General features: G+C 39.1%; 1 protein-coding gene across 7 annotated transcripts in view; it reads left to right on the forward strand.

Moving 5' to 3' along the window:
• The window catches only part of ARAP2 (ArfGAP with RhoGAP domain, ankyrin repeat and PH domain 2), a 235134-nt gene that overhangs the window by 168419 nt on the left and 41105 nt on the right, over positions 1–25610 (forward strand). For 3 of the 7 annotated variants that reach the window (XM_062213238.1, XM_062213240.1, XM_062213239.1), the window contains 2 exons: positions 5700–5834; positions 13616–16321. In XM_062213238.1, coding sequence (XP_062069222.1) covers positions 5700–5834; positions 13616–13996 — 516 coding nt within the window. In that variant the 3' untranslated portion in view covers positions 13997–16321. Of the gene's footprint in view, positions 1–5699; positions 5835–7196; positions 7242–13615; positions 16322–18174; positions 18355–25610 lie in introns of those variants that run through there. The other 4 variants (XM_062213241.1, XM_062213242.1, XM_062213243.1 and 1 more) reach the window with 3 other exon arrangements.

Consider the following 25610-nt stretch of genomic DNA (forward strand, 5'->3'; position numbering starts at 1 on the left):
TCTTGGTTTATTTCATGAAAATCATGAAGCCTATGTGAGGGAAAATGGGAGAAGTGAAAACGGCAGGAGACAGATCCTATAGTTCTTCTTTCAGAGTTTAAAGCAAAAGATATATTTTCATTTATTTTAATTGAAAAATAATTGTCCTTTTTGTGGGGCTGAACTGTAAGAGGTCAAAGAGTCAGAAAGGACAGTTTCCTGCTGTGAAAGATGTCAGTTAGAATAGAGTAGTTACAGTGGATCAAGTAAGGCATATTCTTGTTCAGGAATGTTTGAAGGTAGAGTTAGTAAGGAGTCAGATTGATTGGTTTTGTCAGTTTGAGAGAAGGAGCAGAAATCAAGCGAGATAGTAATTTTTTGGTTCTAGTCAGCCAGTGAATATATTTGAAGGATTATCAGAAATGTAGAAGGACATTTAGACTTGGAATTGGACCCCATGAGTTTTTAAATTATTTTAAAAAATTTTTTTTTATAAGTCACTCTCACCTTGACTTCTCTGTCATTTTCCTTTTTCTGATATTTCTAATCACCATATAGTGTCAATGCCCTCAACATTGACACTCATATTGTTTTCAAACGCATATGAAACTAACTAAAATTGAATGCATGGTATGACATAAAGTAAGCTACAACATATTGAAGGACTTATTTCATTGACAGTACAGCATTTCATCACATTGTAATTAAACATGAAATCAATATAAGTCCAATAAAAATCTCCCAAATATTTGGAAACAGTACATATCTAAAGGAGGAAAAACAATAGCAATCAAAAATACTTTGAGGTGAATAATTCTGAAAATATAGTATGTTAAAATTTGTGTGTGGTGGGGGTCAGTGATGTGACATAGCAGGTAAATCCCCTGCCTGTGACACCAGCATCGTAGATGGGTGCCTGTTTGGGTCCCAGATGCTCCACTTCCTGGGAAAGCAGCAGAAAATGGCCCAAATTTTTAAAAATTTTATTTGTTTACAATAGTCATGTATTTCATATATACAGATTTACTAGCACAGTGACACTTCCTCCCCAAATCCTCCCTCCTGCCCACACTCCAACCCTTCCTCCTCCTCCCTCTCACATTCCCACTCTTAATTGTTACAAAAATCTGTTTTCAGATTACTTAATGATTGTATATTTCATCCTATGTTAAGTACGAGAGTTTAACAAATAGTATGAAGAAGCGAAAAAAAGCACTACTGCTCAATGGGAGAGGCAAGGGCTGTAAACAATTGTTGAATATCAAAATGTGTATTTCACTCCAATACATTACATTTCAGGTACTCTATTACTTCAGATCAGGGAAAACATGAAATCTGACTTTTTGGGACTGGCTTATTTCACTAATATAATGGTTTCCAATTGCATCCATCTTGTTGCAGAATCAGAATTTCATTTTTTTTTATAGCTGAGTTGTACTCCATAGTGTATAGATACCATAATTTCTTTATCCAGTCGTCAGTTGTTGGACATCTGGCTTGATTTCATATCTTAGCTATTGTGAATTGTGCTGCAGTGAACATGGGGAGGGGGTACAGATAATTCTTTGATATGCTGATCTCTTTTGGTTTGGGTAAATTCCCAGGAGTAGGATGGCCAGATCATAAGATAGGTCTGTATTCAGATTTCTGAAGTATCTCCATACAGTCTTCCACAGTGGCTGCACCAGTTTATATTCCCACCAGCAGTGGACCAGGGTACCTTTTCCCCCACATCCTCAGCAACATTTGTTGTTTGTTGATTTCTATATGAGAGCCATTCTAACTGGAGTGAAGTGAAACCTCACCATAATTTTGATTTAAATTTCCCTGATGGCTAGTGGTCCTGAGCATTTTCTGAATTGTCTGTTAGCCACTTGAATTTCCTCTTTTGAAAAATGCCTGTTCAAGTCCTCTGCCCATTTGTTAACTGTATTGTTATAGATTCTGGATGTTAACCCTTTTTCAGGTGCCTAGTTTGCAAGTATTTTCCCCCATTCTGTCGGTTGTCTCTGTGTTGTTGAATGTTTCTTTTGCAGTGCAGAAGCTTTTTGGCTTTATGTAATGCCATTTGTCAATTTTGGCTTTGATTGTCTGTGGACCACATGAAATTTGAGAGATTTGTTAGATACACAAGTAGATACGCTGAGTAGCAAGTTGAATGTATGGATCAAACACCCAGGCAAAGACTTGGGGCTTGTAAATTTGGTAGAATTAACATTTTGGTTGGGTTAGATGATAAAGAAGAGGTGAGCAAGGGAGGAGAGGAAAAAAAAAAAGAAGGTAAGAGGGAGGGAGGGAGAAGAGGGTAAGGGAGAGAGAGCTGTGACTAAGCACTTGGATATCCCAAATTTTAAAGGTCAAGAAGAGAAAAAACACCAAAATAGATGGTAATGGATGAGGAAGGGAGAAAACAAGATGGTGGGAAAAGAAAATCCTGCCAAGCAATTTGTTATGTAATAAATGATGTTGTGAATAGCTAGGAACAAGAGGTTAAGGATGGGTTTTGGGATTTTGATTTGTGTCTGTAATCTAGGAGACGGTATGCTTTCCATTTATTGGAAGAGAGAGATTGTTAAATCAGCAAAAGGCAAGAGCAGACATAAAGCGAAGTGATCAAATACACAATGGTTCTTTGCTGAAAATCATTGTACAACAGAGAGGGCAGAACTTTTGTTTTCAAATTATTGACTACCTAATCTAACCTGCTGAACACTTATAGATATGACTGGAGAAAAGTTATTTGCAATCAAAGCAAGTAGTGATTGCAATAAAAGGGAAGCTTACTTTCACAGCTACAGATGAAAGTACATTGGTACATTTCACAGTGGGAAAATTATATTAAGTGATTACTAATAATGTTTTAGAATTAAATCAATGAGTTCACCATCTATGAGGCAGAGGAAAAAGTGAGAATAAATGTTCAGAAAGTAAAGAAACCAGTTATCCTAGTTATCCTGTAGTTTAATGTCAGGGTCATGCTGAGTACTCACTTGAAATTTAAGGTTAAATATATGAAAAAAAAAAAGTAGACGTTTTATTCATTTGAAAGGCAGAGAAGCACCAAGAGGGAAACAGACATCTTCCATCCGCTGGTTCATTCCCTACCTCAGCCAGAGGTACACCAGGCAGGAATGAGGAACTCAGGCCAGGTCTCCTTTGTGGGTTGCAGAGACCTGATTGCTGAAGCCATCACCTGCTACCTCCCAGAGTGTGCATTATCAGGAAGTTGGAATTGGGAGCAGAGCCAGGGCTCCAGTGCAGACACTTTGATACAGGAGGAAGGAAGCCCAACCACTATGCCAGATGTCCTCCCCTTGGGGGTTAATAGGATGAATCTACAGAGGAATCTTTTCTCCGCCCCCCCCCCCCCCCCCCTCTATCTACTAGAACACATTCATGGAATGAGGAGGACTGTGTTTAACTAGGTTTGGGGCTTTACCAAGCAATTATGGTAGAGACATAAGGAGCAAAGGACTGGAAGACATTTACAAGGAACTTAGTTTATTGATTGAGTATGAAATCTGAACCTGGTTATCAGAAAAGTGGGAAAAAGTGTGAATAGAAGAATGGAGGTGGTGAATGGATTGGAGGTCCTAAGGACTCAAGTGTTCTTAGAGTGAGTGAAAATAAGTTAGCTGGGAAGATAGGGAGGTCAGGATTAGAAAGTAGGAGGCGGAAGGGTATATGATCATTGAAAGCATGTCCTCAGCCATCTGATCCGTGCTATATACTTTTGAAAATGCTTACAAGTAAATATAAATGGTACTTAGAACATTATCACTTGTACCTAATGATTTCTGCTGTTGGAAAACATACTGCTTGGATGAATTTTATACAAGCTAATTAGCTAGTAGTCTTGCTGTTGTATGTTACTTCAGAAAAAGAAAATGTGTTTGGGAAATGAATTTGCTCATAGGTTTCCCACAGTGTCATTTAGCATATACTCTATTCACCAGTGTCTTGAAAGTATGAACAAAAATTCCCAGAATTACCTAGTTCCATTGCAACCAGGTTTTGTTTCCAGCTTTACATATTGGAGAACCTTCTGATTAGATACTACCAAAGGTATTTCTACTATATTTGGGATCATGACACTAAGTCTTAAGAATGCAGAGACTGCAGAATCAAATAGTATATGTATGTTGGTAAGCACAATGCCAAGCAGAATGCCCTTTGGTACTAATTATTGTTGTATTATTATAATGAGAACAATGTGGATATTTCTTGAAATGATGCTTCTGCTATAAAACAGTATATTGAGATACTAACTGCAATAGAGGAGCCAGAATCTGTTGATACACCTCAAGAATTGAAAAATAAAGACTAGGTAGTTAGCTATATGGTTTACTAAATAGTTTTCAGTTCACCAGAACATCTATAAACTTCTCATTTTGTACTGAGCATTCTCTGTGTATCACACAAGAAAGAATTCAGGCCGCCATGAGACAGAGAGTGGAGTGATAAGGCTTTATTGAGGATAGGGCATCCATCAGAATGGAAGGGACAGAGAGAGAGAGCCCAATCACTTGGACTGGGGGAGAGCAAGGTTATGTGGTTGAATGGAGAGAATACACCTGGGCAGACCAGGCAGGCAGCTCAGCAGAGAGCAGAGAGTTTGTTGGGTGAAAATTAGCAAATTCCTCCCAGATTTGCGGCTGCCTGGGCAGAGTAGGGGGGCTTCCCTTAGGGCATCTGAGAAGGTTTTATTGCCCCATGTTATAAGGGAACCCCTTTGGTCCTGAGGAGAGAGAATTCTCCTGGGAGCTTTCCTTGGGGGAAGGGCTGGACCACCTGGGAGGTTATCAGGGTCTGGGCAGGACTTTGAATGCAAGATGCTGGGCTTCTGGAGCTTCCACAGTGGGTGCTAGACTTCAGGCCTTTCTCATACACACATAGGCTCAATTTCTGACTTCCTACCTAACAATTTCACGTGTTGTCTGAAGTTTAGTTTGCTTCTCCTAATCTCTGAAAAGTTAATCTACCCTAATTAGCAGAAAAATGATTTAGTGGTGTTTCTTCTATATGTAGATCTCAAGGATTAATCACTCAAGCGTGTATATGCTTCCCAGTTGACATTTATCCTCATTGAAAAGTTATTTATGAATCCATATCATTGCTTACTGGGCCAGAATATAAGTTGAGTCAATAATTTGAGAACAAATTTGCCACACCTTATGTTGTATAATGATTTTCAGTATAAATGTCTGTGTAAAAAATTAACAATTCTTAGATTCTTAGATAAAAAAGTAACATTTTCACAAGGTCATGAAATCAGGCTGATTTTTCTGATAATCGTGCCTTAGCTTGCTTTGGGGTATGTAAGATCAAATTATTTTGTGGTAACATCACCTTTAGTAAAGAGAGAAAATAAGTGTATATTTGCTTTGGGTACAGGACCTAGAAATGTAGACATGTATTATTTTTTCCCCACAAAGAGATTTACTGATTTCCTCAAATATTTTCCTCCTTTTGGTTTGATAAGTAGTACAGAAAGCATGTATTTGAAACTTGAAATTGAACTGAGACCTCAAAGCTCAGTTCACTTAAGAGTTTCATGTCCTCAAGCAATGTCTCCCCAGAGTCATCATCATAATTACAAATGGCATTTTCATGGAAAGCAGATCATTTGATGTGGATATATGAGAAAGGAGCCAAGTGTCTAGCATGGCATAATGCAGGATAAATCGACACACCAACAGCAAGAAATTGTGTTTCCACAGCATGAAAATGATATATGGCCACCAGCTGGACAGGAACGAAAACGTTCGATAACCAAAAATCCCAAAATCGGAGGTTTGCCTCTGATTCCCATCCAGCAAGAGAGAAATACAATCCAAGCCCGGAGAAATATTGAGGTAAGTTAGTACTATACTTGTCTTCTTATTAAATTATAGCATTTGTGTTCCTCTGTCTTTTTTGTTTGTTTTTGGCAGGCAGAGTTAGAGAGAGAGAGACAGAGAGAAAGGTCTTCCTTCCGTTGGTTCACCCCCCAAATGGCCGCTGCGGCTGGCATGTTGCGGCCAGCGTGCTGCGCCAATCTGAAGCCAGGAGCCAGGTGCTTCCTCCTGGCCTCTCATCCGGGTGTAGGGCCCAAACGCTTGGGCCATCCTCCACTGCACTCCTGGGCCACAGCAGAGAGCTGTCCTGGAAGAGGAGCAACCAGGACAGAATCCAGCACCCCAACCGGGACAAGAATCCGGGGTGCCAGCCCCGCAGGCGGAGGATTAGCCAAGTGAGCTGTGGCGCTGGCCTTCCTCTGTCTTTGATGTAATTAAATTTATCTACTACTTTAATGGCTTAAAAAGCACAAGAATAATCACATTGAAAAGCATAATAATGCATAATAATAGTAAGCATAATAATGCACACAAAACATAATGAATAACCCTTTGCCAGTTATTTTAATGCCATTAGCTACCCAATTTCATATTCACAATATCATTTATTTTCTCATCTCTGATGTTGCCAAGGTGGTAAAACTAACCATGGCAATAGTCCAAATTTCCCTAGGACACCCTTAGAATGAACCCATGGAAGAATATGTGTGGACCTATGATGCCTACGCTTTCTGGTAACATAATTAAGCTCAAGTGGTTTGGGAGCCAATGGAGTTGTCTCAGTTAACCTGAGGAACTGGAGGGTGACTGCAGAAAGTATAAAAGACAGTTTGCATCTTACATGAAAGCTGCTATTTGATTGCTTTCTCACCTTGAGGTATGGGAGAACATAAGTAGCATCAATCTTGACATAAGGTTCCAGCTCTTCGGAGAAGTACAGAGGCGGTTACTCCCCAATTGCATTAGGCAGTGCTGGCACTGTTGTATAGCAGATTGAGCTGTTTGGGATGTGTGCATCCCATATCAGAATGCTAATTTGAGTTCTGCTGCTCTGCTATCAAACCAGCTTCCTGCTAGTGTGTATGGGAGGCAACAGATCATGGCTCATGTACTTGGGTCCATGGCATTCAAATGGGAGATTCAGATGGTGTACTGGGTTCTTGGCTTCAGACTGGCCCAATCCTAGCTATTGCAGACTTGGGGAGTAAACCAGCAGATCAAAGATTTCCATCTCTCTCCCTCAATCCCTCTCTCCTTGTCTCCCTTCTCCCACCACTCACTTTCAAGGAGATGAAAATAAATAAGCATTACAAAATAAAAGACTGATCATTTAAAAACAAAACAAAACATTGACCACTTTGTAACTAATACGCGTTTCAGTGCCTTGCTTGAGTCCCTGGAAGCAAAAAGGAAAGCACTTAAATAACATTGTATCTTCTTGGAGCTGAAATATGAGATTAAGGTATTTGAATCTCTTATCTCCAAACAGGAATAACATTTCAATGTCTAAAGCGATTTTAATCAATTGATCATATTTTTTAATGTCTTCCTATGCATGGAAATATCCTTGAACATGGATCCCTGTGCATTATACCATCTCAAAGACAAAAGCTTCAGAAATAAATGTCCGTGGTTGCCCTACTCAGTCCTTCTGCAGTGATGTAGTCAAAGGATAGACTGAGTCTCAAAAAAGTCCATGACCTTGTCCCTACTCCAGTTCTGCACCTACAGCTTTCTTTCATAGTAAACTGCTCATAAGAGCTATGCAAATGCACTATTATAGGTTTACTCTTCAGTGAGCAAATCAAACAAAACACAAAACCCTGCTTGCATTGAGCTGACTTTCTAGCAGGACATTCAGACAGGAATGACTGGGAGGAGACATGAATAAATTATCTAGTATGTTAGAAAGTGATAAGTACTTGAGTGTAAAATATAGTGAGAGGTGATGTCTTTTAATAAGCATTATCATATTTAGTGCCTTTAATTACTGTGCTGTTCATGCTACTCTCCTTTGTTATATTACAGTTTTCATTTAGTCTTTTCTCTTTCAAGCATTCTTAATTGTCCTTGAGATTACTGCTTTCTGTACTTTGCAATTTTTATTGGGGAAAGTTTGAAGAAATCACTGTGGAAACAAAACCAGTTTTTCCCAAGCCCAACTACACCTGGCTCCAGTCTATTGGGTAACCTTTTCCTATTGCACCATACGCCCATAAGCTTGGTTCTGTGGTTTTCTTTCTTACAGTTTCTGTTTGGTGGAATTGAGAATCCAAGGAAAACTCTATGCTAGCTATTGCCCTGTTAGAATATATACTAGATGGCTAGCTTTTATTTTTTATTTTTTATTTTTTATTTTTTTGACAGGCAGAGTGGACAGTGAGAGAGAGAGAGACAGAGAGAAAGGGCTTCCTTTTGCCATTGGTTCACCCTCCAATGGCCTCCACGGCTGGTGCACTGCGGCCAGTGCACCACGCTGATCCGAAGCCAGGAGCCAGGTGCTTCTCTTGGTCTCCTATGTGGGTGCAGGGCCCAAGTACTTGGGCCATCCTCCACTGCCTTCCCGGGCCATAGCAGAGAGCTGGCCTGGAAGAGGGGCAACGGGGATAGAATCCAGCGCCCCAACCGGGACTAGAACCCGGTGTGCCAGCGCCACAGGTGGAAGATTAGCCTATTGAGCCATGGCACCGGCCATAGATGCTAGTTTAAACAGAAGCAGGCATTTGATCTGCAGCTTAAAATGGTCGGTGGGTCACCCGTACCCCAAATTGGAGTGACTGATTTAAGTTCAGTATCTGCTCTCACTTTCAACTTCCTGCCGAGCACACCCTGGGAAGCAGGTGATGGCTCAAGTGGTTGTGTCTGTATCATCCTCATGGGAGATCTATATTGAGTTTCCGGAACCCAGTGGCATACTTTTGGGGAGTCAGTCAACAAAAGGGTGCTCTCTGTATCTCTGCCTCTATACCTCTCAAATAAGTAAAAATAAAAAAGTCCACCCATATACAATTGCAAGTATCCTGTCACAGTATACTTCTGATACCCCTAAGCATTTATGAATGTGCACTGTAATCCACTAGTGCACATATGATACACACACATATGTATAATAAATTATGCAGTTATTTTTTAAAGATTTATTTATTTATTTGAATGTCAGAGTTACACAGAGAAAGGAGAGGCAGAGAGAGAGAGAGAGAGGTCTTCCATCCAATGGTTCACTCCCCAGATGGCTGCATTGGTCGGAGCTGCGCCAATCTGAAGCCAGGAGCCAGGAACCAGGAGCTTCCTCCGGGCCTCCCACGCAGGTCCAGGGGCCCAAGGACTTGGGCCATCTTCCACTGCTTTCCCAGGCCATAGCAGCGAGCTGGATTGGAAGTGGAGCAGCTGGGTCTCGAACCAGCGCCCATATTGTATGCTGGCACCCCAGGCAAGGGCATTAACCCACTGCGCCACAGCGCTGGGCCCCATTATGCAGTTATTCATATTTTTTTTCATTTTTTTTTTCAGCTTCTTGCTAATTTGTTTTTTTTTTAAACTTTTATTTAATGAATATAAATTTCCAAAGTATAGCTTATGGGTTACAATGGCTTCCCCCCTCCCATAACTTCCCTCCCGCCCGCAACCCTCCCCTTTCCCGCTCCCTTTCCCCTTCCATTCATGTAAAGATTCATTTTCAATTCTCTTTGTATACAGAAGATCAGTTTAGTATATATTAGGTAAAGATTTCAACATTTTGCCCATATAGCAACATAAAGTGAAAAAACTACCATTGGATTACTAATTATAGCATTAAATAGCGATGTACAGTACATTAAAGACAGAGATCCTACATAATTTTTTTCCAAATTAATTAATTTTCTATGCCATTTCCATTTTAACACCAGGTTGTTTTTTTTTTTTTTTTTTCATTTCCAATTCTCTTTATATACAGAAGATCACTTCAGTATATAATTAGTAAAGACCTCATCAGTTTGTGCCCACACAGAAACGCAAAGTATAAAAATACTGTTTCAGTACTAGTTATAGCATCACTTGGCTTTAGACGACACATTAGGGACAGATCCCACATGGGGTGTAAGTACACAGTGACTCCTGTTGCTGATTTAACAATTTGACACTCCTGTTCATGGCGTCAGTAGTCTCCCTAGGCTCTAGTCATGAGTTGCCAGGGCTATGGAAGCCTTTAGAGTTTGCTGACTTTGATCTTATTCTGATAGGGTCATAGTCAAAGTGGAAGTTCTCTCCTCCCTTCGGAGAAGGGTACCTCCTTCTTTGATGGCCCTGTTCTTTCCATTGGGATCTCACTCACAGAGATCATTCATTTAGGTCTTTTTTTTTTTTTTCCATGATATCTTGGCTTTCCATGCCTGCTATACTCTCATGGGCTCTTCCGCCAGATCTGAATGCCTTAAGGGCTGATTCTGAGGCCAGAGTGTTGTTTAGGACATCTGCCATTCTATGAGTCTGCTGTGTATCCCACTTCCCATGTTGGATCTTTCTCTCCCTTTTTGATTCTATCAGTTAGTATTAGCAGATACTTGTCTTGTTTGTGTGATCTCTTTGACTCTTAGACCTATCAGAGCTATCAATTGTGAGCTGAAATTGATCACTTGGACTAGTGCGATGGCATTGGTACATGCCATCTTGATGGGATTGTGTTGGAATCCCCTGGCACATTTCTAACTCCACCATTTGCGGCCAGTCCGATTGAGCATGTTCCAAATTGTTCATCTCCTCCCTCTCTTTTTCCACTCTTAGATTTAACAGGGATCACTTTTCAGTTAAAATTTAAACACCTAAGAATAATTGTGTGTTAATTACTGAGTTCAACCAATAGTACTAGAACCACAACAACAACAACAAATACTAAAAAGGATAAAGTATTACATTGTACATCTAAAGTCAGGACAGGAGCTGATCAGTTCATTGTTGCTTATAGTGTCCATTTCACTTAACAGGTTTCCCCTTTGGCGCTCAGTTGTCACCGATCAGTGAAAACAAATGATATTTTTCTCTTTGGGACTGGCTTAATTCACTCAGCATGATGTTTTCCAGATTCCTCCATCTTGTTGCAAATGACTGGGTTTCGTTGTTTCTTACTGCTGTATAGCATTCTATGGAGTACATGTCCCATAATTTCTTTATCCAGTCTACTGTTGATGGGCATTTGGGTTGGTTCCAGGTCTTAGCTATTGTGAATTGAGCTGCAATAAACATTAATGTGCAGATGGCTTTTTTATTTGCCTAATTAATTTCCTTTGGGTAAATTCCAAGGAGTGGGATGGCTGGGTTGTATGGTAGGGTTATGTTCAGGTTTCTGAGGAATCTCCAGACAGACTTCCATAGTGGCTTAACCAGTTTGCATTCCCACCAACAGTGGGTTAGTGTCCCTTTTTCCCCACATCCTCTCCAGCATCTGTTGTTGGTAGATTTCTGAATGTGAGCCATTCTCACCGGGGTGAGATGGAACCTCATTGTGGTTTTGATTTGCATTTCTCTGATTGCTAGTGATCTTGAACATTTTTTCATGTGTCTGTTGTCCATTTGGATTTCCTCTTTCGAAAAATGTCTATTGAGGTCCTTGGCCCATCTCTTAAGTGGGTTGTTTGTTTTGTTGTTGAGGATTTTCTTGATTTCTTTGTAGATTCTGGTTATCAATCCTTTATCTGTAGTATAGTTTGCGAATATTTTTTCCCATTCTGTTGGTTGCCTCTTCACTTTCCTGACTATTTCTTTTGAAGTACAGAAACTCCTCAATTTGATGCAATCCCAAATGTTAATTTTGGTTTTGACTGCCTGTGCTGTTGGAGTATTTTCCAGGAAGTCTTTGCCTGTGCCTATATCTTGCAGGGTTTCTCCAATGCTCTCTAATAATTTGATGGTTTCGGGTCATAGATTTAAGTCTTTAATCCATGTTGAGTGAATTTTTGTGTAAGGTGATAGGTATGGGTCTTGCTTCAAGCTTCTGCACGTGGAAATCCAATTTTCCCAGCACCATTTATTGAAAAGGCTGTCCTTATTCCAGGGATTAGATTTGGATCTTTGGTCAAATATAAGTTGGCTGTAGATGTTTGGATTGATTTCTGGTGTTTCTATTCTGTTCCATTGGTCTATCCATCTGTTTCTGTACCAGTACCATGCTGTTTTGATAACAACTGCCCTGTAGTATGTCCTAAAATCAGGTATTGTGATGCCTCCGGCTTTGTTTTTGTTGTACAGGATTGCTTTGGCTATTCGAGGTCTTCTGTGTCTCCATATGAATTTCAGCATCATTTTTTCTGGCCAATAAAATAAAATTTTATAAATTTTATAAAATTTATAAATAAAATTCTGGCCAATAGAATGCAACAATACATCAGAAAGATCATCCACCCAGACCAAGTGGGATTCATCCCCAGTATGCAGGGATGGTTCAACATTCGCAAAACAATCAACGTAATACACTACATTAACAGACTGCAGAAGAAAAACCATATGATTCTCTCAATAGATGCAGAGAAAGCATTTGATAAAATACAACACCCTTTCATGATGAAAACTCTAAGCAAACTGGGTATGGAAGGAACATTCCTTAATACAATCAAAGCAATATATGAAAAACCCACAGCCAACATCCTATTGAATGGGGAAAAGTTGGGAGCATTTCCACTGAAATCTGGTACCAGACAGGGATGCCCTCTCTCACCACTGCTATTCAATATAGTTCTGGAAGTTTTGGCCAGAGCTATTAGGCAAGAAAAAGAAATTAAAGGGATACAAATCGGGAAGGACGAACTCAAACTATCCCTCTTTGCAGATGATATGATTCTTTATTTAGGGGACCCAAAGAACTCTACTAAGAGACTGCTGGAACTCATCGAAGAGTTTGGCAAAGTAGCAGGATATAAAATCAATGCACAAAAATCAACAGCCTTTGTATACACAGGCAATGCCACGGCTGAGGAAGAACTTCTAAAATCAATCCCATTCACAATAGCTACAAAAACAATCAAATACCTTGGAATAAACTTAACCAAAGACGTTAAAGATCTCTACGATGAAAACTACAAAACCTTACAGAAAGAAATAGAAGAGGATACCAAAAAATGGAGAAATCTTCCATGCTCATGGATTGGAAGAATCAATATCATCAAAATGTCTATTCTCCCAAAAGCAATTTATACATTCAATGCAATACCCATCAAGATCCCGAAGACCTTCTTCTCAGATATTCATATTTTTTTCAACAGTGAACCTAGGATGCCCTAATACACATTATGTGCAGATGAGGAGGAGGCTTCACTAATTACATATGTTGGAAGGAGGACTAAAACAGGAAAGACATGTTAAATAGTTTTATCTGGGATAAAACTTATCAGCCTCTTGAATATGCTAATACATATTGGAAATCCGAAAGAAGGGGCTATAATACAGAGCATTTCCTTGGCTTGTATGGCCACAGAGACTCTTTTCCTGGGTACTGTGTGCACACACAGGTGATACATCCAAGCAGAAATGAGTTGGAAGAGACAAGTGTGAAATGCGAATAAATTTGAGTAACTAACCTGAAAGACACCTTGGAAGTGGTATGTTACATGCCTGTTAAAGTGAATTTCTGTGGCCTACATCTTATTTGATTTTGTAACTCTAAGATCATTATGTAAATTCAAACATGCCACTTGTGTAAAGTCAAGTTAGAACCTACATCATAGAAATGAGCTCTTGTATAGGAAGCATAAATTTTATGTGCAATGTATTTTTTAAACTTAAATGTGCCAAATCTTGCTTTCTCATGAGACATTTTGTCTTGTCTTTAGAGTGCAAGGGCAGAACTGGAAAGGCTGTGGCTCAGTGAGAAGCATGATCGAGAGCCTGTGGACTCCACCTTAAGGGACCGAGCCTCCATGGTGGCCCACTGCCTAGAGCACAAGGACGACAGGTTCCGAAATCGCACCAGGAAGCATCGAAGCCTCAACTGCCTGGAGGACACAGAGACAGAAGTCCCCGAGCAGCAAAAAGGCCCTAAAGGCATGAAGACATTGAAAAAGACTGAGGAGAAGAATAGCAAAGCTCCTATGGACTCTGATCATAAGTTACCGTCAAAGGTGATTGAAGAGCTCAGTGTGGTTCTACAGCGGTCTAGAACCCTTCCAAAACAGTTACAAGATGAACACATGATGCAGAAGGAAATAAAATGAATTGCCCCACTAATTAATGTTTTTAATATTGTATACAATGTGTGTAAACCTGAAACCAAACTATAATTCATGAGAATTTGTCTATAGACAAATTTGTGTGTCTATGCTTAAGAAATCTGTGTATACTTAAACATTCAAAGACATTTTAAAATATGTATATATGTGAGTAAGTGTAAGATTAACTTTATTTTGGTTTGAACAAATCTTATAAAGTCCAACTTTATTAACTTGAACAAGAAGTTATTGGGTTACTTTAAGTAGTCAACCCTTTTAAAATAGTTATCAAGTGGTATAATTTATGAGTAGAAATCTCAAACTGTACTGTATTGTATAAAGTGCTGTGTTTAAATGAAGCTTATGGAACTATCTGTAACATATTTTGCACTTTGAGAAATCTTGTATAGTAAGTTACCATAATGTTTTTAGGTTTACACAGAGTTTACCTTAGCGAAGAGAAAGGGAAGTAATTTGAGAAGAGGAAGGATTTATTTTAGCAGTTACCCTAACAAACAGTACTGGGGTTTTAAAATGACAAGGACTTAACAAACCCAGGAGGTAAACTAAGATTCATCCCTGTTCACTAATGACCAAAACTTGTTTGTGAGAAACTGCTCGTTAAGAAAAAAAAAATCCTATGTCTGTTTTGCCGGAGAAGTGTTCAGCCAACAGACATGAATAATGGCATGGCCCGCTCTCATTGATGGTGTTGGCAAACCAGCCACAGTATACATTCACTACACTTGAGCTTGTTGTCAGTGGCTGCTAAGAGGAGATTTACACTGCATTGGAGAGAGGTTGTGTGCCTGGCATCTGCCAGTGACGCCGTTTGCACTGTCGCTTTACGCAGGCAATTTTTTTCAAGTTCCTAAGGATACTTTTGGTCCAAACAAAATTCAGCATCACAAGGTGTTTTTGCTGTTATTCTTTTGTTATTTGATTTTTTTGTCATTGTTCTCTTTTTCTGTTTATTTCTTGTTAAGTAAGGTTGTAATGCCTTTGGATTGTCAGAATTAAAGGGAAGTGTACTGCATATGACAGTTTAGAGATTTGGAATTGGAAATTTAACTTCTGTGTACATTTAGGGGCATTTAACCTGGTTGTCATTGTCTTTTTTTTTTTTTTAATTTTTTTTTTTTTTTTGACAGGCAGAGTGGATAGTGAGAGAGAGACAGAGAGAAAGGTCTTCCTTTTGCCGTTGGTTCACCCTCCAATGGCCGCCGCGGTAGCGCGCTGCGGCCGGCGCACCGCGCTGTTCCGATGGCAGGAGCCAGGTGCTTCTCCTGGTCTCCCATGGGGTGCAGGGCCCAAGCACTTGGGCCATCCTCCACTGCACTCCCTGGCCACAGCAGAGAGCTGGCCTGGAAGAGGGGCAACCGGGACAGGATCGGTGCCCCGACCGGGACTAGAACCCGGTGTGCCGGCGCCGCAAGGTGGAGGATTAGCCTGTTGAGCCAAGGCGCCGGCCTGTCTTTTTTTTTTTTTTTTTTTTTTTTTTTTTTTATAACAATGCAGTGGTCTTTTCATGTTCCTAGGAATAATGGCAAAGCTCTCTAGTTTTGTTTCCATGTAGAGAGAGGCCATTGAATTGGCGATTCAATTAGCTCATGTTAGGAGCAGCACTTTTCATCAGCTTTCAGATATTTTAGGCATGCTAAGATTTTACAGTAAAAGTATTCCATGTGACTAGGATTTATTCTTCACGTATCTTTTTCCCCCTATTTTTTAAAGCATTTTTCTCACCAGAATTTGTTTATGCACAAAGGCCCATATTCAGTCCATCCAATCATAGTACAGGAATGTGGTGATAATGCTATGAATTTCTTCATTGTAAAATACTGACCACTCATGAGTAGCTTGTGGTGATAAAATAGTTTATGAAGGGTAGATGGTATTTATTCTTTAAATCCCAATAAATTGGAATTTAAAAAAAAACAAAACTGCAGGACAGTTTATAAAAAGGTGGCACTATTAGGGAGCTGTCTTTTAAAGTGAAACATGCTATTTACGAAGAAAAACTAATCTTAAATAAATTATCATTTTTAATAAATAATATTTATATTTTTATGAAAGTAAATCACATGGGAATTAATGTTCAGAAATGTGGACATTGGGAGAGTCTCTGGAATTTTTAACCTGCCTTATGAAAACTTCTTGAAACTTGAGCTTAAAATTTAACAGCGTCTGTTTCCCTTCCTTCCCTGACCAATTGTTCCCACTTTTCCAGTGTAAGATAAGGGCTAATGACCTCTCATATATTTTGAGTAAAAATTAAAATTGTTTCACAAGTCCACTTGCATGCAACTGTTATTTTTCTCTGTTTTGTTTTCAGAAGTTGAAGGTTATTGTGAAATAAAAAGATTATCTTTCCTTTTTCTCTTTTTTAAAAATAGCAATTTAATACATACTTCAAACTGGTCCAATCATTTTTCCAAACTCACCAATATCAATATTGTTTTAGCTTGAATACTGAATAGGTGCACACAACAGATTTATGTCACTCTTTCATTTCTGTAGTACTGAAATTAATTATTAGACATGGTTTTCAAATATTTGATTTGTAAGCAAATCATCACCTGATGTTCATTGAGTGACACAGAGAACTTAAAACCAGGCAAAAATGATTGAAGTAAAAATATGACCTGTATACATAAGTGTATTAACTGCTTCTTTGCCTTGTTCCTATGAAAATTTTTAATTATAAAATACTTAGAACTTCAATGTTTGAAATTTATTAAATTTATCTGTACAGTGGATAGCACCCAAATATTTGCATATTTTCTCAAAATTTTAATAACTGCAGGGAGATGAGGATTAAGACATTTTAACTATCTCATCAAAATTTAACACAGGGCTTGTATATTGTCACCCACTTGAGTAAACATCACTCAAGATGGTTGGATCAACTGTCTCAGATGTTTAAAATGTAGCATTTTCTATCATGTGTGCAACAGTCACATTTTCTTTTTTTAAGATTTTATTTATTTGAAAGAGTTACACAGAGAGAGGAGAGGCAGAGAGAGAGAGAGAGAGAGAGAGAGAGAGAGGTCTTCTATCTGCTGGTTCACTCCCCAGTTGGCTGCAATGGCCAGAGCTGTGCAGATCCAAAGCCAGAAACCAGGAGCTTCCCCCCGGTCTCCCATGTGGGTACAGCAGCCCAAGGACTTGGGCCATCTTCCACTGCCTTCCCAGGCCATAGCAGAGAGCTGGATCAGAAGTGGAGCAACCAGGACTTGAACCAGAGCCCATAAGGGATTCCGGTACTACAGGCGGTGGCTTTACCCTCTACGTCACGGCTCTGGCCCCAACACATTTATTTCTAATTATTGGGAAATACAGAGCCCAGAAATTCATCTTAAAGGTAATGAAGCTTATCTTTTTAAATCATATAGTATTTTTTATGATTCTAACAAATTTTGATCTAAAATATTTTGTTATATTGTAAACCTCTATTTTCTCTGCCATGGATACTTTACATATGAAATTCTTTATAATTTATGGGCAGGCATTTAGTCTACTGCTTAAGATAGTCACATCCCATATCAAAGTACATGGACTCCATACCCAGCTCCCGCTCCTGATTCCAGCTTCCTGCCAAAGCATTGTTCAAATAATTAAGTTCCTGCCACTTACATAGGTGTCTTAGGTTGCATGCACTGCTCATCCTGCTCATAGCTCTTGCTGTGGCACAACCCTGGCTTTTGCAGGCATTTGGAGAGTAAGCCAAAAGATGGAAGCTCTCTGTGCCTCTCGAATAAAATAATAATTCAAATATCTCTGCAGATTTAAGAGAATTTAGAAATTATTCAAGTGCAGAACCCAAAGTTCTCATCTGAGAACTGAGAGTAATAACTACTTTATAGGCATTTTTAGATTAATGAAACTTTTGAAGACACTATTAAAATACGGGTTTCAAAAATTTTTGCATCGAAATAAATAGCTTTTAACTGCATTTTCCATGAACTTTTTGAAGTATGCCATGTTTGTATTTCTATGTGTAAATTTATGGACACACAGAGGACACAGAGTGGATCAGATATATGAAATCCAAAGGTAACATTAGAGGCTCAACATGTTATTTATTAATATTACTTTTTCTAGCACTCATTTGATCTAAGTTGATGCTTTTTACTACTGGTTTTCCAGTTGCTTCTAGCATGTTTTTCTTCTTTATCCTTCAGATCACCACAGATTAAGGACTGAATTGTTTTCCCCAAAATTCATATGTTGAAGTTCTGACCCCCATTATCTCAGGAAGAACTTGCTGTTAGGACTTTGAGGAAGCGATGGTGTTAACAAGGGTTTATTAGTGTGGGTTACAATTCAGAGCAAAGTTGAGCAGAGATGCCAGGGATGCAGACCCACAGAGGAAAGACCACAGGAGGACACAGAAAGAAGACGGCCATCTGCAAGCCACAGAAAAAGACCTTGGAGTCAACCCTGCGACACCTTGCTGTTGGACTTCTAGCCTCCTGAGCGATAATAAAATCCATTTCTCTTGTTTAAGTACTGCATGATCTACGGTCCTTTGTTATGGAAGCCCCAGCAAACCAGTTTACCAGATTTTTTTGTTTGTTTTGAAACCTATTGGGCAGAATACCTCATTGTGTGCAAGTATTAGGCAGTGTACTTTTCTTGCCCCAAATTTTACTATATCTTTGTAGCGTTACATCAGTTATAGTTATCATAATGATCAATGGAGAGTAAAAGAGACTGAAACGTGACTTCTTGGAAGCCATCTAACTAAATACCTTGACCACTGAAATAATACAGCTATACAAAATGACAAAATTTGGGGGATGATTGTAAAGATATAAATTCTCCAGTGGGAAGAATCACTAATCCAGCTAAGTACAAATGCTTAATTCTTCATATGATCTTACAGAACTATTACTAGTTTAAAAAAAGTGATCAAGAAATCTTTAGTTAAAACAGTTGGGCATTAAACTGAGGAGACAGTAAGTCATGGCAATTAACTCAGCTGAAGCAAACCATGGCCCTACAGCCTGAAGATGGACTCATTGCCTTTGTTAGACAAAAGTGACATTGGAAGAGGAGTTCACCTCTGGCATTGCCTCATTTGTCTGCTTCTTTGCTGCCTTTTTTCCCCTCCTATTCTTTGAGCCCTCTTCATTCAGCCTTCTGCTTTCCCTGACTGTAACTGCTCCTAGACAGGTCAGGACAACAGCACTTCCAGCTTCTCTGGGTCATTTTCAGTCTTTGTGCTTGGCCTATTGCCACCTGCAGCATTTCCCAGAGCTAACCACCCTTCCTTTGTGTAGTGCCTTCTAGTGTTGCTCAGTAGAAAGTACTATCTGGAGATTTCACTTTTTCCTCAACAGTCTCTAGCTCCTCTACTGGAGACCACAGCACCTAGAAGAAGTCATATAGTCTAATGTTCTTAAATATAGCCCATCTATTGACCACCCTATATGTTGAACTTCTCTGTGAGCACTCCGTTGAGTTCCAGGCCATGTAATTTAAATTTCCTCTTGAGTGTCCAACAGATTTCTCAAGCATATAGTATCTAAACCTACTTGTTTCTCAGTCTTTAAATTCTAGGACTCGTATACAGAGATTAGCAATATTATACAGCTAATGATTGGCAGGGGTAACATTTAAACCTAGCAGATTATCTCAAGAGTCAACACCTTTAAACTGCATTTGATTGTCCAGGCTGCTGTCCTATCTTATTGGAGTGACTACAAAAGCTTCTTGACCTGTCACCTTCCATGTTCTATGTGAAAAGAAACAAAAGTTGAAGTGATCTTTTTTAATTAAAAATACTGTCTAGAGGCTGGCACCTGCAGTGCCAGCATCCCATATGGGCACCAGTTCAAGTCTTGGCTACTCCACTTTCAATCCAGCTCTCTGCTATGGCCTTGGAAGGCAGAAGAATATGGCCCAAGTCCTTGGGCCCCTGCACCCGCGTGGGAGACTTGGAAGAAGCTCCTGGCTCTTGGCTTTGGATTGGCACAGCTCCGGTCATTGTGGCCATCTGGGGAGTGAACCAGCGGATGGAAGACTCTCTCTCTCTCTCTCTCTCTCTCTCTCTCTCTCTGCCTCTGCTTCTCTGTAACTCTGCCTTTCAAATAAATAAATGAAATCTTTTTTAAAAAAAATGCTGTCTTTCCTAGTAACTCCCTGTTAATTTTCTGTTTCAGTTAAGTTGAAACGAAACATCTTTACAAATACAGGTCTGGAAACGATTGGTTCCAGTATACCATCTGCTACTTCTAAACCACTGTTCATCTCACTCATTTTACTGATACTGTTCTTTAAAGTCACTACAAGTAAAATGCCTTAGCACTTTGCACTTGATGTTTCCACAGCTCCAACTCTCTGTCCGGACGTACCCACGATTCTGCTAACCCCATCTGGGTCACCAGTAAATGTCTTCTTGCCAGGCAGACCTTTTCTAAACATCTATATAAAAATAGCATTCTCCCATTATTTGCCTTTTATCTTCATACTTCATAAGACTTCCCACCACGTAATAATTTGTAAGTTTGTTAGCATATGTCTTAATGGACTATTTCAACCAAAATGTAACTCTGCAAGGGCAGAGACAGGTTCACTACTCTTCCTAGCATCCAGAACATTACCTGGGCCACATCTCCTGATTTTCACTATAAAGAATGAATGAAGTCATGATATAATGAAATAGCCTGAAGATCAATGAACCCCCAGAGTCAGAAATAATGTACTTTTTTTGTAAAAGATTTATTTTATTTATTTGAAAGAGTTATATAGAGAGAGTTAGAGACAAAGAGCTCTTCCATCTGCTGGTTCACTCCCTAGATGGCCGAAACAGCCGGAGCTGCACCAATCTGAAGCCAGGAGCCAGGAGCTTCTTCCGGGTCTCCCATGAGAGTGAAGGGGCCCAAGGACTTGGGCCATCTCCCACTGCTTTCCCAGGCCATAGCAGAGAGTCGGATTGGAAGAGGAGCAGCCGGGACTAGAACCGGAGCCCATATGGGATGCTGGTGCTCCAGTCCAGGGCTTTAACCCTCTGTGCCACAGCACTGGCCTCACGATGTACTTCTTAAAAACAGTGTCAGACTGTTCAATAAAGAGTAGAGGTAGCCAGACTGAAGAATTGGAAACGTCAGTTCAGTGAGCTGATGTCATGCACCCACTTTCTCTGAGCATTTAGTCAGTACACAGGGCGAGAAGCTAGAAATATTTTTTGCTCATAATGAGAGATGCTTTATATTGATAGAATAAACAGTAGGGCTTTTGTAGCCTTCTGAAATTAAGGAGGCAAATTTTAAGGTTTAAAGGAGTATGATCCTTTAGAGATAGGGAAATGGAAAACTGACTCTGGCTGCTTTTTGTGTTTAGACGTTTGCTGAACTTTTATGCTATATAGTGCCATAAGCTAATAAGTTCAGCAGAAAGTATCTGATAACACAGTGAACTTATTTGTAATTTCACCGTACTAAGGTGTCAGCGATTGAAGTTTGTTTACTATCATGGAGAGGGTCCATCTTTCAGTGGCAAGCCAGGGAGACGCATATGGTCAGTGCAGATATTAGTCGGAATCTTGAGCAAAAATCAAAACTGCTCTAAAATCTCGATTCAACTCTGTCCCATTGACTCAAGGTGATCCGTACCCTCTCTGCCAGAGGGAAATCCTCACCAGAGAAAGACCATATCTAGAGTTCTTATCGTTTTTCAATGTCTGGTATTAAGAAGGGGTGGGCAATGTGGTCTGGGTTAAGCAGTTTCTTGAGACACCCAGTTCCCATTTCGGAGTACTAATTTGAGTCCCAGCCACTCTGCTTTCAATGCAACTCCCTGCTAATGTGGTCTAGGGGCAGTAAATTATGGCTCAAATGCTTGATTCCCTGCCACCTGCATGGGACACCCAGGTGTGGAGTCTGGCTGTGCAGGCACTTAGGAAGTGAACCGACAGAAGCTCTCGCTTTGTTTCTGCGGGTGCCTCTGTCATTCTGCCTTTCTACTGGATAAAAATAAATTTGTGCTTAAACAAGCTAGTCCCAAAAAGACAAATATCATGTTCTCCCTTATTTGTGGCAACTAATATACAGAGCACAAAAAATGTAACATATATGTGTGAAATTGACATTTTGAGATTTGATTATAGTTTATAGCCATTGTCTATATTCCTGAGAAACAGTGTTTTGTTTGTTTGTTTTTTTACTTTTTACTTGTTGAATTCTTTAAGCTTGAGGTTATACTGTGAATTGAAAGTATGTCATTGTAAAATTTAAAAGAAAAGCAGGAAAGGAAGAAGGATAGGATCCAGGGAGGGAAGGAATGTAGGGTGGGAAGTATAATGTTTTAAAAACTGTATAAATGAAACATATGAAATTTGTCCCCTTTATATAAATTTTAAAATAAGGAAAGAAACAAATGCATTCCAAGTGACAAGGCCCTGTGTTAAAAACTAAGAAAAAAAAGAGACAATAGAAGTGATCAAGCTATTGGATTGATCAGCAAAAACTCCGTAAAGACTCATTGACACTAAGATTAAAAATACAGGGAAAATGAATGATTTCTCCAGATAACTGCAATTAAAAATTTAAAAAACTCTAGAAGCAAAAATTACAATAACAAATTAAATGGATTTAATAGCATAATAGCTATGCACCAGAGGGTGATGAAATGAAAGACAGGTTAGTAAAAAAAATCCATACTGAATATACAGGAAAACAAATATAAGAGAAGAAGGTATACAGACCACTGTGAGAAGCTCTAGTGTGTATGTCATACTTCAAAGGAGAGGAGACAGAAAAAGTGGAGGAGGCATTATTAAAAGAGATAATGACTAAGCATTTTTCAAACTTGGTATAAAATTTAAACCAATGGATTCAATAAACCAGCAAAATTCTAAGCATTATAAGTACAAAGGAAATTGCACAAAATTACATCAGCGTAAATAATGGAAAAGTCAACAAGAGAGAATAAAAGAACTGTGAACTTCATGTGACAACCATCCTTATCCATGGCCTCTGCCATAAAAGATGAAAAACAAAAAGGAACAGGGTACAATTATGAATGTGCTGGAAGCAAGTTTATAATTCCAGATTCCCTAAAGCATCTTCTTCAAAAATGATGGAAAATTGACTATTTCAGATAAACAGAGAAGCTTTCCTCTGTTGAATTCCACTGGAAGAGTCCTTTAGGCAGCTAAAAATTTGTCCCAGACAGAAATGCCAAATATCAGCAAAACTGAAGAACATAGAAAAGGGAACAAATTTCAGGTAAATATAAATCAATGTTGACTGAACAAAGCAATAATAAACTGTCTTGGTTAATATGAAATACATGGGCTTAATATTTTTAATGTCCAAATGTGAAGAAAGAAGTAAATGTAATATTTATATTAAGCTGTAATAAGTCAAGGATGCATGTTTTCATCTCTAGGGAATCTCCTAAAAGAAAAGAAAAAGAATGTTTTACTCTCATGTTTATACAGAAGATAAATGAAAGTAATAATTTAGCAATCTAAAGTAAGAAAATGGGCATGATTTGGGCTAGTGGTTAAGAGAGGATGCATCACACATTGTAGTGACTGGATTTGGCTCCCAGCTCTGACTTCTGATACCAGTTTTCTGTTGATGCAGACCTTTAGAGGTAGCAGGTGATGGATCAAGTAGTTGAATCCTGTCTGCCCATGTGGGAGACCTGGATTGAACTCCCAGCTCTTTATTTGGACCAGGCCCAGATCTGGTCCAAATATTCCGGCATGATCCAATAAATATGGCATCTGTCTTTCTAACTCTCTGAAATTATAAAAATAAAATAAAAATGCAGGCAAAAGAACATGAAACTATTCAAACTGAAAACAATACCATATGATACCAAATATATCAGTAATCACATCAAGTAGAAAATAATGAAACACTTCAATTAAGAGGAAACAAAGCAGGAGGTCAGGTTGTACTATGGATGAAGCATTGTCTATGACACTGGCATTACATATGAGTGACAGTTTAAGTCCTGGCTGTTCCGCTTCTAATCCAGTCCCTACTAATGCACCTGGGAAAGCAGTGGAATATGACCCCTGTGCTTGGGTCCCTGCTACCCATGTGGGAGACCTGGATGGAGCTCCAGGCTCTTTGTTTGGCGTGGTCCAGCCTCGGCCACTGCAAGCATTGGAGGAGCTGCAGACCTCACTCTTTCTTTCTGTGCATCTCTCTTACTTGCTCTATCCCTGTAACTCTATCTTCCAAATGAATAAATAAATCTTATAAAAAAGAAATGGAACTTGCATTCTACTTCTCAGAGACACACATTAAATATAAAGATAGATGTTGAAAATACCAAGGAAAACATACTATGTACAGACTAAAACAAAGAAAGGTGGTGTCCCAGAACTAACATGATACATACTACAAAATCATCTTTTAGACAGGAAGTATTTCTTCAGATAAAGATAGATATTTCTTATAAATGAGAATCATTTGACCAGGGAGATGTAAAAGAACAAAACACTTTATAACTCCAATACAATTGCAAGCTTCAAGATTCTTATGAAGTTTCCCATTCACACTGCAAACAGATGACAGTCCTGTCTACAGCAACACTAGAACTCTCCAAGTATGCTCTGCTCTAAGGTCAATCATGTACGAGAATACCTCTGCATACTTCCTACAATTGTTGCTATGATAATAAGGTTTTTACATTTATATTTAATATTGAAAATAGTTCAGGACCTGTAAGTGATGGACTTGAGTAAATTTGTATTAACCCTATGTTTCTTAAGCATTCTCTTCCCTGTCACCCAATTACCCAATAAAAATGATGGAACTCCTTTCATGGAGTATGTTTTCTTTGGTAGGTGAACTTAGCCTTTGCTTGCAAGAAATTTGGCCTGTGCTATAATGTGTGAGTTATTTGTTTATCTGTCTCTGAATTAAAATTGTGAAATTGTCTTACACAAGTGTCCAAACCAGAATGATACGCCTGATAGAATGAGAAAATTAGATATTTAATAATTTAGAAAACTTAAGAGATTACACATTTGACATGATAAACCAAATTACTAGAGATGTGACAGAAATTTTTTAATGATATTTAATTATCTGAAATGCAGAGTAACAAAGACAGGAAGAGACAGAGAGATCTTTCATCTCCTGGTTCACCTGCAAATGGCTATAATAATCAGGTCTGGTCAAGGCAGAAGCCAAGAGTCCTGAGACCTATCTGGGACTCCCACATAGATAAAAGGAGCCCAAATACTTGGGTCATCATCCCCTGCCTTCTCAGATGCCTCAGCCTCAGAGCTCCCTTCCCCCCCCCCCCCCCACCTCTGGATATCTACTGATGGAGCAGGCACTTCTAAAACATGAATGTTCTTGTCAATATATGTTACCAGGTCAAGAGACCCCTCTCTTTTCTTTATGCTTTACTGTGGAAAGTTTGATTACTGTGTGTTGTGGTGAAGATCTTTTCTGGTCATATCTGTTAGGAGTTCTATGTGCATCCTATACTTGGACAATCCTTTCTTTCTCCAAGTTAGGGAAGTTTCCTGTAATTATTTCATGAAGTAGGCCTTCTACTCCCTTCTGTCTTTCTACACCTTCATGCACTCCTAAGACTCATACGTTGGGTCTTTTGACAGTATCCCTTAGATCTCCAACAGTGT

This window comes from Lepus europaeus, chromosome 16 (genome assembly GCF_033115175.1).
Source record: "Lepus europaeus isolate LE1 chromosome 16, mLepTim1.pri, whole genome shotgun sequence".
Classification (NCBI taxonomy): Eukaryota; Metazoa; Chordata; class Mammalia; order Lagomorpha; family Leporidae; genus Lepus; species Lepus europaeus.